At 40.8% G+C, this 18,258-nt stretch overlaps 2 protein-coding genes and 1 long non-coding RNA gene across 3 annotated transcripts; 2 read left to right on the top strand and 1 right to left on the bottom strand.

Moving 5' to 3' along the window:
- The first annotated feature begins 4,139 nt into the window (after positions 1-4,139).
- On the top strand, positions 4,140-4,864 carry LOC121567132. The gene is made up of 2 exons (XR_006001053.2): positions 4,140-4,216; positions 4,453-4,864. It is a non-coding gene; the product is annotated as an uncharacterized LOC121567132 (long non-coding RNA).
- A 206-nt stretch (positions 4,865-5,070) lies between these two features.
- Positions 5,071-7,590, bottom strand: si:ch211-105f12.2 (RIMS-binding protein 2-like). Its single transcript, XM_041877072.1, has 5 exons — positions 7,187-7,590; positions 6,531-6,693; positions 6,157-6,260; positions 5,929-6,000; positions 5,071-5,821 (listed from the first exon to the last, which is right to left on the bottom strand). Exons 1-5 carry the CDS (start codon positions 7,421-7,423, stop codon positions 5,756-5,758), a joined length of 642 nt encoding a protein of 213 aa, XP_041733006.1. The 5' UTR covers positions 7,424-7,590; the 3' UTR covers positions 5,071-5,755.
- Positions 7,591-10,436: 2,846 nt separating this feature from the next.
- On the top strand, positions 10,437-17,748 carry ywhag2 (3-monooxygenase/tryptophan 5-monooxygenase activation protein, gamma polypeptide 2). Its single transcript, XM_041876229.2, has 2 exons — positions 10,437-10,694; positions 16,559-17,748. The coding sequence occupies exons 1-2, from the start codon at positions 10,608-10,610 to the stop codon at positions 17,216-17,218; spliced, it is 747 nt and encodes a 248-aa protein (XP_041732163.1). The 5' UTR covers positions 10,437-10,607; the 3' UTR covers positions 17,219-17,748.
- The last annotated feature ends 510 nt before the right edge of the window (positions 17,749-18,258 follow it).

The following is an 18,258-nucleotide window of genomic DNA, read 5'->3' as shown; positions in this document are numbered from 1 at the left end:
GTAGGTCTTCAAGTGTCTTCAACTAAATAAAGGAAAGGTAGGGTGTACAGTGGGGGGAAAGTATTTAGTCAGCCACCAATTGTGCAAGTTCTCCCACTGAAAAAGATGAGAGAGGCCTGTAATTTTCATCATAGGTACACGTCAACTATGACAGACAAAATGAGAATCACATTGTAGGATTTTTTATGAATTTAGTTGCAAATTATGGTGGAAAATAAGTATTTGGTCAATAACAAAAGTTTCTCAATACTTTGTTATATACCCTTTGTTGGCAATGACACAGGTCAAACGTTTTCTGTAAGTCTTCACAAGGTTTTCACACACTGTTGCTGGTATTTTGGCCCATTCCTCCATGCAGATCTCCTCTAGAGCAGTGATGTTTTGGGGCTGTCGCTGGGCAACACGGACTTTCAACTCCCTCCAAAGATTTTCTATGGGGTTGAGATCTGGAGACTGGCTAGGCCACTCCAGGACCTTGAAATGCTTCTTACGAAGCCACTCCTTCGTTGCCTGGGCGGTGTGTTTGGGATCATTGTCATGCTGAAAGACCCAGCCACGTTTCATCTTCAATGCCCTTGCTGATGGAAGGAGGTTTTCACTCAAAATCTCATGATACATGGCCCCATTCATTCTTTCCTTTACACGGATCGGTCGTCCTGGTCCCTTTGCAGAAAAACAGCCCCAAAGCATGATGTTTCCACCCCCATGCTTCACAGTAGGTATGGTGTTCTTTGGATGCAACTCAGCATTCTTTGTCCTCCAAACACGACGAGTTGAGTTTTTACCAAAAAGTTCTATTTTGTTTTCATCTGACCATATGACATTCTCCCAATCCTCTTCTGGATCATCCAAATGCACTCTAGCAAACTTCAGACGGGCCTGGACATGTACTTGCCTAAGCAGGGGGACACGCCTGGCACTGCAGGATTTGAGTCCCTGGCGGCGTAGTGTGTTACTGATGGTAGGCTTTGTTACTTTGGTCCCAGCTCTCTGCAGGTCATTCACTAGGTCCCCCCGTGTGGTTCTAGGATTTTTGCTCACCGTTCTTGTGATCATTTTGACCCCACGGGGTGAGATCTTGCGTAGAGCCCCAGATCCAGGGAGATTATCAGTGGTCTTGTATGTCTTCCATTTCCTAATAATTGCTCCCACAGTTGATTTCCTCAAACCAAGCTGCTTTCCTATTGCAGATTCAGTCTTCCCAGCCTGGTGCAGGTCTACAATTTTGTTTCTGGTGTCCTTTGACAGCTCTTTGGTCTTGGCCATAGTGGAGTTTGGAGTGTGACTGTTTGAGGTTGTGGACAGGTGTCTTTTATACTGATAACAAGTTCAAACAGGTGCCATTAATACAGGTAACGAGTGGAGGACAGAGGAGCCTCTTAAAGAAGAAGTTACAGGTCTGTGAGAGCCAGAAATCTTGCTTGTTTGTAGGTGACCAAATACTTATTTTCCACCATAATTTGCAAATAAATTCATTAAAAATCCTACAATGTGATTTTCTGGATTTTTTTTCTCATTTTGTCTGTCATAGTTGACGTGTACCTATGATGAAAATTACAGGCCTCTCTCATCTTTTTAAGTGGGAGAACTTGCACAATTGGTGGCTGACTAAATACTTTTTTTCCCCACTGTAGGTGTGGAACGCATCGCTGTGTGTTGTCAACATTTCACAAAAATATATTGCACAGTTTGCACACACAGTTTCCACCCATCCCCCACTTCCTCCTTTCTCGCCTGACTTGACTCTGAGGTTTAGGTTGTCTTGACAACAGAGGACATATCTCACTTAAAACTCATCTCACAAGTTTCAGTTGTGCCTACAGTGAGGGAAAAAAGTATTTGATCCCCTGCTGATTTTGTACATTTGCCCACTGACAAAGACATGATCAGTCTATAATTTTAATGGTAGGCTTATTTGAACAGTGAGAGACAGATTAACAACAAAAAAATCCAGAAAAACGCACGTCAAAAATGTTATAAATTGATTTGCATTTTAATGAGGGAAATAAGTATTTGACCCCTCTGCAAAACATGACTTAGTACTTGGTGGCAAAACCCTTGTTGGCAATCACAGAGGTCAGACGTTTTTTTGTAGTTGGCTACCAGGTTTGCACACATCTCAGGAGGGATTTTGTCCCACTCCTCTTTGCAGATCTTCTCCAAGTCATTAAGGTTTCGAGGCTGACGTTTGGCAACTCGAACCTTCAGCTCCCTCCACAGATTTTCTATGTGATTAAGGTCTGGAGGCTGGCTAGGCCACTCCAGGACCTTAATGTGCTTCTTCTTGAGCCACTCCTTTGTTGCCTTGGCCGTGTGTTTTGGGTCATTGTCATACTGGAATACCCATCCACGACCCATTTTCAATGCCCTGGCTGAGGGAAGGAGGTTCTCACCCAAGATTTGACGGTACATGGCCCCGTCCATCGTCCCTTTGATGCGGTGAAGTTGTCCTGTCCCCTTAGCAGAAAAACACCCACAAAGCATGTTTCCACCTCCATGTTTGACGTTGGGGATGGTGTTCTTGGGGTCATAGGCAGCATTCCTCCTCCTCCAAACACGGCGAATTGAGTTAATGCCAAAGAGCTCGATTTTGGTCTCATCTGACCACAACACTTTCACCCAGTTCTCCTCTGAATCATTCAGATGTTCATTGGCAAACTTCAGACGGGCCTGCATATGTGCTTTCTTGAGCAGGGGGACCTTGCGGGCGCTGCAGGATTTCAGTCCTTCACGGCGTAATGTGTTACCAATTGTTTTCTTGGTGACTATGGTCCCAGCAGCCTTGAGATCATTGACAAGATCCTCCCGTGTAGTTCTGGGCTGATTCCTCACCGTTCTCATGATCATTGCAACTCCACGAGGTGAGATCTTGCATGGAGCCTCAGGCCGAGGGAGATTGACAGTTATTTTGTGTTTCTTCCATTTGCGAATAATCGCCCCAACTGTTGTCACCTTCTCACCAAGCTGCTTGGCGATGGTCTTGTAGCCCATTCCAGCCTTGTGTAGGTCTACAATCTTGTCCCTGACATCCTTGGAGAGCTCTTTGGTCTTGGCCATGGTGGAGAGTTAAGAATCTGATTGATTGATTGCTTCTGTGGACAGGTGTCTTTTATCCAGGTAACAAACTGAGATTAGTAGCACTCCCTTTAAGAGTGTTAAAATGCAAATCAATTTATAACATTTTTGACATGCGTTTTTCTGGATTTTTTTGTTGTTATTCTGTCTCTCACTGTTCAAATAAACCTACCATTAAAATTATAGACTGATCATTTCTTTGTCAGTTGGCAAACATACAAAATCAGCAGGGGATCAAATATTTTTTCCCTCACTCTATTACATTTAGCTCTTTCTGCTGTTGTAAACTGGGTAGAGGTATGTGTCAGTGTTCCTGTCTGTTAGCAAAGTGCATTAGAAGACTGGATAAGAGCGTCTGCTACAGTAAATTACTCAAATGTAAAATGTAAGACAAGAGAACAAGCAGTAGTGTAACCTATCCTATCAAATCTTTTAAAGCAATGAAAAGCTGATATCTGCACCTTCCTCTTTTTTTGGAAAAACTTATTCTGAATCAATGAATTATACCATGTCTGAGATACACCCTCATAAGACATGCGTGTTCTTTTTACCCCTACTTCACTCCTTTAATAGTGGCTCTATTCTATTATAAGCCTAAAACAATATTTTGTGTGAATCCCATAAAAGGTTCAGCACATCCTGAGCTTTTCATCTCTTCTCTAGGCTATAGTCAACATGGACAGCACATCAGTATGTCAAATCAATTTGAGAGGGATCAATAAAATAGGCATCAATTTCACAATATCTAAGTAGCTCATTTTTAGTAGGTGATGTTATGTTCTGCATGCCCTTAAAAGGGGGGACCACTGTCTCTGGCTGTGTCCCAAATGGCACACTATTCCTTATATAGTGCACTACTTTTGTCCAGAACTCAATGGGCTCTGATCAAAAGTAGTGCACTGTAAAGGGAAAAGGGAGCCATTTGGGACACATACTCTGTCAGCAGTGAAGATATCTGTCTGTCTATGTGGGCCATATGGGCGTAGGTTGGTTGGTGTATCTCAGAGACAGAAGGAGAGATCGCTGTAGAGGGACTGTTAGACCTCTTCCTGTGGTTTACACCACGTGACTAAGAGGCTAAATAAGAACACCACTGTTAGTTCACACTTCTGTTTCTGCTGGGATAGAGGAGAGAAAGCTGGTAAGACCGTGTGATATACTGACTGAGATATATTCATTGAATATCATTTTGTATAAAACATAGGAGAGGTTTACTGTATGGTGGCAGTAAAGACAATGTATTACAAAACTATTGTAACATTTTACTGGTTCTACTGTTTGAGACGATTTTAGTGCACTTTTATAAATTATTAGATCATTTTGTTACACATCCGCAATGTATAACACATTTTTTGAAATGTTTTTGTGATGATTTAGTTAGTTCCTGTCTTGAATTTGTCTGCTGATTGGACTGAGGAGGGGCTCTGAGCAGAACCAAACACGAAGCTGCCACAGCAACGAGAAGATACTGATGTACAGTGCAGTCATCCATAAAGTAGAGAGTACTACTAAACTCCTCTGCACAGTGTAGTGTTTCCTACTTTATGGATGAGTGTACTGTTGGCTACGGAGGAAAACACTACAGGGACTCCATTGACATCAATGAAAGATTCTGAAAAGCTTGGAGACCATGGTCTATTTTTAAGTTGTATTTCATTTTTGTACTAGAAATGCAGTCCTCTGAATAAACGTTAAGTTCCCGTTAAGTATTCAGTCATGTTTCTCAAATAAAAGTAGATTTGATTGCAATATTGTACTAATGAAAATAAATAAATAGTGTTTCTTCATGGTTTGCTTTCCATGGGTTAAGGTCATTCTACAATTGTAGATATTTGAATAACAATCACAGTGCAGTTGATAGTAAAAGTGGTTGTTCAGTTACACTTGTTTCAGTGTTCAGCATCTGGTTTTGATGAAGATCCTGCGCTGTATAATTCTAAACCCACTAACATGAGGTACAGAGGAACAAGGGAATGAAACCGATTTTCTGAAAATGAACAATTTAATAGTACTGCTAAATTCTGCATACTGTAGATATCGTCATTCAATGTGCTCAATGTTCCCGTCAAAATCTCAGTTGGTCATGAACAAAAATGTACCAACACCAATTGTATATAAACATACAAATAGTACTAAGGAAGAAAATGATTTCTCTAACAGGAAAGATTGCTCACAGCTTTCACTATAAAATGTGCATGGGTATTTTCTAAACCGGAAGATGTAGTAAGGCAAATATAGGCATAGCTACAACATACATCCCGGTCAGCAAAGTGAGAATAAAAATAATATTTTTAAGGCTACAATACCCTAGCTGCTGACAAAGCATTATGTAATACGATAACCTTGAAGTCATTATTTTGGCCAATCTTACTGCACCTTAAAATGTCCAACAAAAGGTTTGTAGTTCATAGGATTTCTTTGGACAGAGCTAAATCTGTCTACTGCGTTACTGTGCATGATGGCCTGCACACGGCTCATAAAAACCCTATCCCATGATCATTCCAACTCCTGAAGGAGATTTCTGTGGTCACAAGTATTTATGCAGAAGAAAAAATATGACAAAATCTTGATTTTTGACACAGTAATATCCCTTCAGATATCCTTGAAAATAATGTTTTGTTCATTGTATCTGATTCTGATTCTTGACATAATCTCATGTATCTGATGCTCCTTGTTAATCCTATTCCCATGGTAGTGGTTCCAGGTAGTTGGATGGCACCAGACCTCTCAGCCCATGAAGGTCCCCCTGGATGGAGATTAGACATTGGCAAAGCAGTAGTCATTTAGATATACAAGCAATGGAAAACAAGGTTCAATTTCCCCAAAGACTACTTAATGCAGTCCAGCACTCACATAATAGAATCCATCTTCATCCATCTCACCAAACACATATATTATGTCCCCTGCACGGAAGGCGAGCTCAGCCTACAAGAAAATGATTGGGGGAAAAGTTACTGTTAATTTGGTGTAGCTGTAATATGCACATTAAGGCCCTATAACTGGGATTACCTCAGAATTGGAGTTCACTAAATTCAAAAAACCAAAATAAGAAAGTTAAAGTGAATTTGGTTCCACACTCACGTCGCTGTCCATGTTGGGGGAACTTTCCCAAGGGTCATACTCAAAGATGGCCACCATCCTGCGGACGACCAAGTCATCTAGCACGCTGGACTCCTCACTGGGATCTGATGGGAAACACAGAGGTCAAGAGTTGAAGGATTACATCATAGTCTAGGACTGCATCCCAAATGGCACCCTATTCCCTATATAGTGTACTACTTTTCACCAGGGCCCTGGTCAAAAGTAGTACACTACAGTATATAGGGAATAGGTTGCCTTTGGGACGCACACCAGATCATTGTCATCATTATGAAATCTCAGATTATTTTTTATATAAATTATTTCAGAGAGAGAGTGAGAAAGAGAGTGTGAGCGAGAGTGAGAGAAAGAGATACCTGTACAGGTGAGGTCGACCGGCAGGAAACCCTGCTGCATGAGCTGATGCTTGAGGTAGTCATCATCCACTGGGATCTCAGATACCATGTTACTAGGCACGACACCAGACAGACCACCAGACTCCCCGTGGTAGAAACCATCATCGTCTTTATCCCCAAACACCTTGCAGAGACAGAGACAGCAGTCAGCCATTTTGTTTTCATGAGATTTGTTTGGTAATGATACAGCTCTACTGTGCATGTGTAAAGAAAGGAACATGATTGGAAAGTTATCGGTTCAACATCAACCAGTTGCAAATGATGACAGGAAATGAGGAAACCACAGCTTTTGCACATCAAGTAGGCCTACGCATTAACAGAGAACAAACAGGAAACACCAGCATCTAGAAAATCCAATATACTGTATAACTGATTATAATCTGCTTACCTCATATTAACCCAGCCATATTCAAACTTGGTTTGATCATATCTACCCCTTTAAAATGGGAGGTAACTCTTTACATAAGGTATACTAAAGAGGAGTATTTAAAAAGGAGTTTATAAGTTGTTTATAAACTGTCAATCATTAGTTTATAGACAGTTTAAACACCTGGTATAAACATGTATAACACAACGGTTGATATTCTACAGTACAGATAAACTAGTCAGTACCCTACCTTGATGATCTGCCCTGGCACAAAAGGGAGCTCCTCCGCAGCGGTCTCAGGGTTTGGGGACATTGCAGCAGGGTTGTATGGGAAAAGAGCCACAAAGAGTCGGACGGGTGGTTCCTGAGACACCTGGCTGGACACCTGGCTGGCGGTCTCCAGCTCCCATTGCCTAATATCCTCTGGTGTAGCAATTCTCAGTCCGTCAGGGTACAGAAACACATCCACTCCTAGCATCCCCTCCATTAGCCCTTATGTGAGTGAGAGCAACCCTGATGACCGTTAAGGGCCAGAATGTGTTGCTTTTAACAATAAAGAAACATTTTTATCAACTTCCACTGTCCTCCAAGAGTTGCTGAATTCCCTCTTCACTTCAGTGAGAGCCCCCCCTCTCAGCTCTACACTGAGCAGACAGATGGCTGCTGGAGACAACAGGGCTCTCCTTACCCTCACCCCTTATGAAGCTAAGCTACCTGAGGCTGTAATCCTCTTTGAGGAAAGTGGATAACATTCTCATCCCAACCCTCTCTACCTGAGGGACACAGTCTGTCTGTAGAAGTGTAGCTGGTAGAGCACGGCGCTTGTAACGCCAGGGTAGTGGGTTCGATCCCTGGAACCACCCATACACAAAAATGTATGCACGCATGACTGTAAGTCGCTTTGGATAAAAGCGTCTGCTAAATGGCATATTATTATTATAATAATTATTATAAGTGTAGCAGCAAGTGAAGAATGCTCAACTTTGCATGCGCTAAAGATGTGCATTGTTGGGGGAAGTTTAAATGAAAGATGATAGTGTACAGTCGTGGTCAAAAGTTTTGAGAATGACACAAGTATTGGTCTTCACAAAGTTTGCTGCTTCAGTGTTTTTTAATATTTTTGTCAGATGTTACTATGGTATACTGAAGTATAATTACAAGCATTCCATAAGTGTTAAAGGCTTTTATTGACAATTACATTCCGTTTATGCAAAGAGTCAATATTTGCAGTGTTGACCCTTCTTTTTCAAGACCTCTGCAATCCGCCCTGGCATGCTGTCAATTAACTTCTGGGCCACATCCTGACTGATGGCAGCCCATTCTTGCATAATCAATGCTTGGAGTTTGTCAGAATTTGTGGGTTTTTATTTGTCCACCCGCCTCTTGAGGATTGACCACAAATTCTCAATGGGATTAAGGTCTAGGGAGTTTCCTGGCCATGGACCCAAAATGTCGATGTTTTGTTCCCTGAGCCACTTAGTTATCACTTTTGCCTTATGGCAAGGTGCTCCATCATGCTGGAAAAGGCATTGTTCGTCGCCAAAATGTTATTGGATGGTTGGGAGAAGTTACTCTCTGAGGATGTTTTGGTATCATTCTTTATTCATGGCTGTGTTCTTAGGCAAAATTGTGAGTGAGCCCACTCCCTTGGCAAAAGCACTCAATCAATGGTCTCAGAGTCTCTGCATTTGAACTTTGTGTTTATTGTGGTATAGCGTGATATAAACAGAATTCAATATAATTCCAATGCAAGAACCCTGACAGCGTGTTCCAGTTCCTGCAAATATCCAGCAACTTTGCACAGCCATTGAAGAGGAGTGGGACAACATTCCACAGGCCACAATCAACAGCCCAATCAACTCTATGCAAAGGAGATGTCTCGCGCTGCATGAGGCAAATGGTGGTCACACCAGATACTGACTGGTTTTCTGATCCATGCCCCTACCTTTTTTTTAAGGTATCTGTGACCAACATATGCATATCTGTATTCCCAGTCATTTGAAATCCATAGATTAGGGCCTAATGAATTTATTTCAATTGACTGATGTCTTTATATGAACTGTAACTCAAAAGTGAGTGAGAGGGGAGGAGAGAGAGAAAGAAGGGGGGGAGAGAGGGGCGTGAGAGTGTGAGAGGGAAAGAGAGAAGGAGAGATGGCAGTATTCTATCTCCATAAGAGAAAGAAAGAAAGAAAGAAAGAAAGAAAGAAAGAAAGAAAGAAAGAAAGAAAGAAAGAAAGAAAGAAAGAAAGAAAGAAAGAAAGAAAGAAAGAAAGAAAGAAAGAAAGAAAGAAAGAAAGAAAGAAAGAAAGAAAGAAAGAAAGAAAGAAAGAAAGAAAGAAAGAGAGAAGAAAGAAGGGAAGCGTTGGTGCCTTTGCAGCCGTCCTTCATTGAATCATCTGACGTTTGTGATACCTTAATCAGCTTGGAACATCTTTACTAATTAGCTGATCTGTCCCTCCAACTGGAGCCAGGTGTGAACCAAGTGTACTGATTCTGCAGAATGCATGTTCGCCATTGTCCCCAATACAACAATACACGTAGGACTCCTATCCAGCTAATATTGAGACTTGTGGGACTGACAAAAGCATACCTGCACCTATAGTACTCTTAAAATACATTAAAAAAAGTCAAAATACATTAAGTTTAGGGGTGAATCCTAAACTTCCACTTCGATAGAAATTTCACTAAATCATGCATTAACGTCAATGGGAAGTTAGGATTCACCACTTAGTGATTTGCAAATGCAAGGAGTTAGCACTGGCCGTGATGATTCATCCATCCTTTGCACTGAGTCATGACATTATACCATGCTGTACCAGCAGAGGGGGTTCTGACTGACTCATTGTATTGGTGCTACTGGACTAAATGTACAGAACGCAGGAGGTCCCTTCTCCATCACTCCATCTCCCTGCAGAAACGTATGCACTGACATTGTGTGCAATATAGTGCACTACTTGGTCAACAGTAGTGCACTATATAGGGAATAGGGTTCAATTTGGGACTTCCCACACCCATTGAATATGAATAAGGATACCTGGCCTTTGAAAAATGTTTGGCAAGACTTCCAGTTGGGTTGCAAGGATGGTATCTGATTTTATCAGAGGAAACAGGTAGCGCAATCAAGTTGTAACACTAGTATATGACAAACAGTTGTATTAAGCTTATCTTGCCAGGAGAGGTCAGCCTTTGCATTGGTAACATTGAGTGGTTAGTTCAGTGACAGGTGTCAGGTAGAGGTAGTGGTAGGTTTAGGGTTGAGCCAGAGTGTGTGGACATTGAGTTAAGGATAGGGTTATGGCTGGGGTTATGGGTTAGGGTAAGGGTTAGGTTTAGAATCACTAAGGATACCTATTGGACTAAATGTCCCACATTGATTGCCTAGTGGGAATGAAACAGGAAATCTGATTCGCTCTCATTCCAGATAAGCAGGACCTCTGGATTCCCATGTAAGGACTGTTACATCAGTAGCAAGACACCCACCTTTCTGAGTGATGACGCAGCCGGGGGAAAGTGTGAGGAACGAGAAAGGGTGTCCTGTCGGCACTAGCACAGACTGCACCGAACAGCTGCAGCCTAGGTTCGCATAGAATTTCACAGCATTGCGAGTAGTACACATATCATTTTATCCCAAAACCTATAGAATAACGTTCACACTAACCAAATATTAAAATGGTTGATCGCGAGCAGCTGGTGCAGAAAGCCAGGCTGGCTGAACAGGCTGAAAGATATGATGATATGGCAGCTGCCATGAAATCGGTAAGTCTCTCCTCCAAAACCATTGAATGTGAATAGCCTATGAATGAGGTCTATGATATGGTGTTCAATTAAACATTGAATTATCTACAATGTAATTCTAATAAATATGAATTATCTCTATTTAGATATTTGATTCCATTCCTAGAGATTTTTGATGGATGTGGTGTGTATAGAAATTAAACAATTTGATATTAGATTCAGTAAAGGTTTTGCCAGCAATCCTAGACATCACTACACTGCATTGCAATACTAGCCTACACCAATACTAGCCTACACCATTCAGAATATCAAGTCTGTTTCATAGGGCTCAATCACTGTTTAGTTATAACGAATAGAATAGCCTACATGTGGAGCTCAAACATTCAAGAAAGGCAATCAATGTATGCTATTGAATGCTCCTTGGACGGTGCTTGGGCGGTGCCTGTCTCGTGTCTTTAAAATAAATGCAGTGGAGTAATACTACCACGAAATGTATTGAGGCACCAAAGAACATTGATTTCTCTGTCAAACGTGTCCCTCACATTATACAATTTGATATATGTTCTATGCCACTGGGCACACACGTCAATTCAACGTCTATTCCACGTTGGTTCAACGTTATTTAATTGAAATTATGTAGAAACAACGTTGATTCATCCCAGTGAGAATTAATACCCCATGTGATTTGTTAAATTCAGATAATTTAGAATTGGTCTTTAGGATAGTGCCATGTGAGGTTGCTCGAATATTGATTGATTCTTCCTGTAATATCTATATTTAATTAAATAATAGCCTAGTAATAATAGTATTTATTTATTTATTTATTATATTTGTGAGTTAATAAAAAAAAATACTATATATATATTATATGTCTGTTAATATAGGCTACAGATGTTCTCTGGATGAGCATCTATTCCTGCATAAATGTTTATTCAGTTTCCAGCTCTTTACACAAAACAAATGTAGGAGGCAGCATAATTCTCTCTAGAATGTTCTGTATGTTGTCGTATTGCAGTGAGTCAATGTTCAGATTGGATATTGGTCCTTTTGTTTTCAGTCGTTGAGTTACATTAAGTTACTTGATCACATTATCATTCTACATTGCACCTGTATGTCGCATTGTGTGTCACAGTCAACGTGTGCAGTAGCCTCTAGACATACTGGATATGGATGGGGTGATGCTGTGTGTTCTTTAAAGCAATTTAATGAAATTGAGATTATTGTTTGGTTTATTGATACAGGTCTCACATTGTGTGAAAAATGCGTTGTCATTAGGCCCTAAACCTATATGCCCAGTCTCCTCCAATCATTATGTAGCCTAGCCTAGTGCTTTAGAATTAAAACTGTACTCAACAACTGTTTTTTCTCACTGTAATGAAATGACATCTTAACCATTATTATTACTACCTAGTAATACTTTCTGTCTCATCGTCTGCATAATTTAGATATATTTCCCCTGCAGATTTCTGGTTGCAAGCAACGGCATTTTAGTGATGTGTGCATGTGGGATTCTTTCCCTTTAAGCAATTTGCTGTGTCAGTGCATGCAGTCAGAACTGGGCCGTTTTGCAGTGTAGGGGTGTGTACTCATTCCCCTCTCCTATGGGAAATCCCTTGCCACTGCAGCCAGGGTTCACTTGATGGCAGGACAAAGCAACGAGAAGTATACTTTTATGTTCAGATCTCACCTTGACCAGTACAGTACAGTACTATATTATCCTGCATACATGTTTGCATTGGTTCCTTAATGCATCAACGCAATAAGATGCAATTATAAGCAGTGCTGCTTTGTCAGTGAATGCATTGAATGTAATTGAAGGCATTTGTTTTATTTTATTATGTAATGCATTTACAGTAGCATAATGTGTTCAGGATAGTCGTGACATATTTTTACCCGGCCCATCAATAATTGTTCAGGCTGGCAATTAGATATTCAGATCAGTATGGTAGGCTGCCTCTCTTTATTTATATTTACTGACATCAGCATTTTGGTACAATGATGATTAATTGACAATAAATGCATGTGATGGCTTTTCCAACATCACTTGTGGTCTTTTGCACTCTCTGGCCTTTATGTTTCTTACATATCCATCAAGATGGACTAACAATCAGATAGTAATTGAACATTTGCTTAGTAATGCCATGGCATTTGAGCTGTGAATTGTATGTTCTTGCATTTAAAGCTGGGAAGGAAAAACGCCTGCTTAGAAATATAATGTCATCCATGCACACAATGGCTGTGATGTCACCTTTCAGCCGCATTCTTTGTGCTCCTCTATCAGGCTGGGAGGGGAATGTCACATCAGCTCACCAGAAAGGAGCAATGTTAGCTTCTCAATGAGAGAGAGCACTTTGCTAGAATGGCCCACCCATTAAGCTGTATTTCCTCTGTAGCTGTATTTATACTGTAGCCTTGTGCTGTCTGCATCTTCCCTCTCTATAGTTTTAATCTAGATAATCTAATGATTTAGCAGATATTGATTTAGGTGGAGATAAAAACATGTGTTTTATCGATGTAAGGTTATCTGGAAGTGGACTGGAAGTGATAATGCATGGAGCGTCTTAGGTCTTTTCAGTTGCTCTTAATGTGATATTCAACACAAATAGGGGGGTCATTCCACGAAATTAGTGTATTTTTTAAATCCCTTTGATATTTGAAGTAGAAATTATGCACCAATATTGCATTTTAAAAGCCTGTTATATTAAATTAAGTGCCCTTTAATATAGACCACATGGATAATTCAATAAATCAGATTTTTAATATGAAGTCGAATATTATTATTTATTTAATGTGATTAGTGATTTATTTGAAGGTAAAAAAAAAATATTTAAAAAACCTGTCCCTGAACTGAACTCTATGGTAAAACTATTCCTTTTGAAATATACAGTTGAAGTCGGAAGTTTACATACACCTTAGCCAAATACATTTAAACTCAGTTTTTCAAAATTCCTGACATTTAATCCTAATAAAAAGTCCCTGTCTTAGGTCAGTTAGGATCACCACTTTATTTTAAGAATGTGAAATGTCAGAATAATAGTAGAGATAATTATTTATTTAAGCTTTTATTTATTTAATCACATTCCCAGTGGGTCAGAAGTTTACATACACTACATACACTCAATTTGTATTTGGTAGCATTGCCTTTAAATTGTTTAACTTGGGTCAAACATTTTGGGTAGCCTTCCACAAGCTTCCCACAATAAGTTGGGTGAATTTTGGCCCATTCCTCCTGACAGAGCTGGTGTAACTGAGTCAGGTTTGTAGGCCTCCTTGCTCCCACACACCTTTTCAGTTCTGCCCACACATTTTCTATAGGATTGAGGTCAGGGCTTTGTGATGGCTACTCCAATACCTTGACTTTGTTGTCCTTAAGCCATTTTGCCACAACTTTGGAAGTATGCTTGGGGTCATTGTCCATTTGGAAGACCAATTTACGACCAAGCTTTAACTTCCTGACTGATGTCTTGAGATGTTGCTTCAATATATCCACATAATTTTCCTTCCTCATGATGCCATCTATTTTGTGAAGTGCACCAGTCCCTCCTGCAGCAAAGCACCCCCACAGCATGATGCTGCCACCCCTGTGCTTCACGGTTGGGATGGTGTTCTTCGGCTCGCAAGCGTCCCCCTTTTTCCTCCTAACATAACAATGGTAATTATGGCCAAACAGTTCTATTTTTGTTTCATCAGACCAGAGGACATTTCTCAAAAAAGTACGATCTTTGTCCCCATGTGCAGTTGCAAACCATAGTCTGGCTTTTTAATGGCGGTTTTGGAGCAGTGGCTTCTTCCTTGCTGAGCGGCCTTTCAGGTTATGTCGATATAGGACTCGTTTTACTGTGGATATAGATACTTTTGTACCTGTTTCCTCCAGCATCTTCACAAGGTCCTTTGCTGTTGTTCTGGGATTGATTTGCACTTTTCGCACCAAAGTACGTTCATCTCTAGGAGACAGAGCGCGTCTCCTTCCTGAGCGGTATGACGGCTGCGTGGTCCCATGGTGTTTATATTTGCGTACTATTGTTTGTACAGATGAACGTGGTACCTTCAGGCATTTGGAAATTGCTCCCAAGCATGAACCAGACTTGTGGAGGTCTACAATTTATTTTATGAGGTCTTGGCTGATTTCTTTTGATTTCCCCATGATGTCAAGCAAAGAGGCACTGAGTTTGAAGGTAGGTCTTGAAATACATCCACAGGTACACCTCCAATTGACTCAAATGATGTCAATTAGCCTATCAGAAGCTTCTAAAGCCATGACATAATTTTCTGGAATTTTCCAAGCTGTTTAAAGGCACAGTCAACTTAGTGTATGTAAACTTCTGACCCACTGGAATTGTGATACAGTGAATTATAAGTGAAATAATCTGTCTGTAAACAATTGTTGGAAAAATTACTTGTGTCATGCACAAAGTAGATGTCCTAACCGACTTGCCAAAACTATAGTTAGCTAAAAAGAAATTTGTGTAGTGGTTGAAAAACGAGTTTTAATGACTTCAACCTAAGTGTATGTAAACTTCCGACTTCAACTGTATATATTTCAAAATAAATTTGATTCGTAGACAACAGGTGTAGACTAACAGTGAAATGCTTACTTACGGGTCCTTTTCCAACAATGCAGAATTAAAGAGAAGATACAAAATAAAATAAACATCGACCATCTAATAGTCAAATCATAGTGTAAAAGCAGGTGAGCTGGTTCTACTCTTCTTTTGCCATTTTCTGGTGTTTTGTGATGGGAAACTGAGCGGGTTGAGCATAACACGTCAACCCTGTTACCCATAGATAGACAGGCTAGAAATGTTTTAACAATAAAAAAACAAAAATACGCTTGCATTCAATTGCCCCTTCCTGTTGAACACAATAAGCTTCCATTCCCCCTGTCACAAGGGGATTTATGGCTGATTTAAGATTACGTCAACCGTGTTACAGTCAACCCTGTTACTTTATTTAACTGCTTGAGATGGGAAAACATGTTTTTTATTAAGTTAAACATGTGCTCTTTATGACAGAATCTTTGTGAAATCAAAATATTTTTTTCGACCAAGTTACAGAATTCTTTCCACCAAGTTACTGTATATGACATTTGTGTGTGGGTTAAACTGTTGAAAATATTTTTGGTTACTTATTGTAATTTGCTACCCAATGTCTTTCAGTCAGAGCCACTAAATACCTTGTAGGTTAGTGGAACGAGGTGTAGCATTTAGACCAAGTCAGGATTTACAATGTTAAAAGTTAAAAGGTTACTGATCAGTTGTGCTTTTTACAGTACACTATTTGACATTCACGGGATTAACACATTACCTCCTACATTGTACGTATAGAGTCAAGTAGTAGGTGAAAAGCATGTCCAGGGTGACAGCATTACATGGGGTTTCAGACAGGTGAAAAGGTCAGTTTAAAGCAGAGGAGAAGGTCAGGGAGACACGTGAACTGCCTGTGCGATGATCGACTGACCGTCTACACTTACACTGCAGCTGCCCCAGGATTCCTCGTGGGAACATAGCTACCTCCAACCCTCTGCCCCCTCTCCAGTCCCAACACCCACTCTCTCTCACTATCTTGAATATGGTTCTCCACTTGCTAGCATTAACTGTACACAAGCAGCTGGAGCTACTGGTGCTCTAAATGAGCTGATTGCCATGGAAACTGGGAATTGCACATGACGAATTGAATCTTGCTCATTCCCAAGAACATCATACTGTACAGTAAATGCTCTGATATGATTTCATGTAAAACCACACCTTCTGTACGTGATATTGTTGAAAAATAACTGTTTACATTCATGAATGCATAAAAAAGGGGTTTATTGGCTGTCTTATACAGCTTCCTAAATCACCGCCCAGGATATTGCATTTATGACCACTGCTCTGTCCCCTCCTCAGGTAACAGAGCTGAATGAGGCCCTATCTAACGAGGAGAGGAACCTCCTGTCTGTGGCCTATAAGAATGTGGTGGGGGCTCGCCGTTCCTCTTGGAGGGTGATCTCTAGCATCGAGCAGAAGACCTCTGCAGATGGAAATGAGAAAAAGATTGAAATGGTTCGGGCCTACAGGGAGAAGATTGAGAAGGAGCTGGAGGCTGTGTGTCAGGACGTGCTCAACCTGCTGGATAACTACCTGATCAAGAACTGCAACGAGACGCAGCACGAGAGCAAGGTGTTTTACCTGAAGATGAAGGGCGACTACTACCGCTACCTGGCCGAGGTGGCCACGGGCGAGAAGAGGGCCACCGTCATCGAGTCATCAGAGAAGGCTTACAACGAGGCCCATGAGATCAGCAAAGAGCACATGCAGCCCACCCACCCCATCCGCCTCGGCTTGGCTCTCAACTACTCTGTTTTTTACTACGAGATCCAGAATGCCCCTGAGCAGGCCTGTCATCTGGCCAAGACCGCCTTCGATGACGCTATTGCTGAGCTCGACACCCTGAACGAGGACTCCTACAAAGACTCAACTCTCATCATGCAGCTGCTCCGAGACAACTTAACACTGTGGACAAGTGACCAGCAGGATGACGAGGGAGGGGAGGGCAATAAAGATTAATAAACCACACTTAGAAAAAAAATATTATGAACGGCCGGTGGGCTTTGGCAGCCGCTTTTGCCGATGATCGTACCGCAGCAGCAATTCTTTATTTTTCCATGTGTTAAAAGAAAAGAATCAAAAGAAAGGTGAGAGGGGGGGTTATATCTTAGTTTCATATATATATAAATATATATACATGGTTGAAAGGGCCGACATCTTCTTGATTTTCTCTTTGACATTTGCCAAAACCACTGAAATGTCAGTCAATCAGCCTGAAGTGGCCGTTGTTGGATTGGTTTGGCAACCTCACACTGGCATAGGGACTGGTGTCGTTGTACCAAGGGAAGCTGCTTAGTTAGGTTTATGCATGATAGAGATGCAGACACTTGAGGAAGGGAAAAAAAACACTTGAGTGAGAGTGCCTCACAAAAATAGCTTGCAATGGTTCCAGTACTAGCTTAAAGGGCAACTCCGCCACTTTTCAACCTCATATTCATTATCTCCAGCACCAAACCAGTGTCTACATATGTGAAAACAGTGCGTTTCTATGATCTGTGGTCCTACTAAAGGTCCTACAAAATGCTTCTCTGTGACATCACAGGGTAGGATTAAAAGTAAGAAAAACGGATTTTCAAAACCTGCAACGAGTTTCTAGCAGGAGGGAGGGTATTTTCTTGCTCCCCACGTCACCGCAAATCTCATAGTGTTTGAAAATCACTGTTTTAAAATGTTTTAACTTTTGTAGACATTGGTTTGGTGCTGGAGATAATTAATATGAGGTTGAAAAGTTGCAGAGTTGCCCTTTATGATATATAATATCACTCACTCTTGAAGGGAGTGCAGGAAAGCCAAGAAAACACAAATAGTATTAATCTCACCAAATCGACTAGAAAAAGTAAAATGCAGATGTTTTGTTAAAATGTTGGATGTTTATTGTAAAGTTAATGCCAATCATGGCAATGAGGTAAGGAGAAAATACTGTTATCAATTTCCTCTTTCACATGACTTCTAGTTTTAGGGATATTCGGCGTTAAATCCAATTTGACTGTCCTCTGACT

The sequence above is a fragment of the Coregonus clupeaformis genome, chromosome 6, assembly GCF_020615455.1.
Source record: "Coregonus clupeaformis isolate EN_2021a chromosome 6, ASM2061545v1, whole genome shotgun sequence".
NCBI classification, from domain to species: domain Eukaryota; kingdom Metazoa; phylum Chordata; class Actinopteri; order Salmoniformes; family Salmonidae; genus Coregonus; species Coregonus clupeaformis.
The sequence above is the reverse complement of the archived record's forward strand: the minus strand, read 5'-3'. Positions and strand labels throughout refer to the sequence as shown.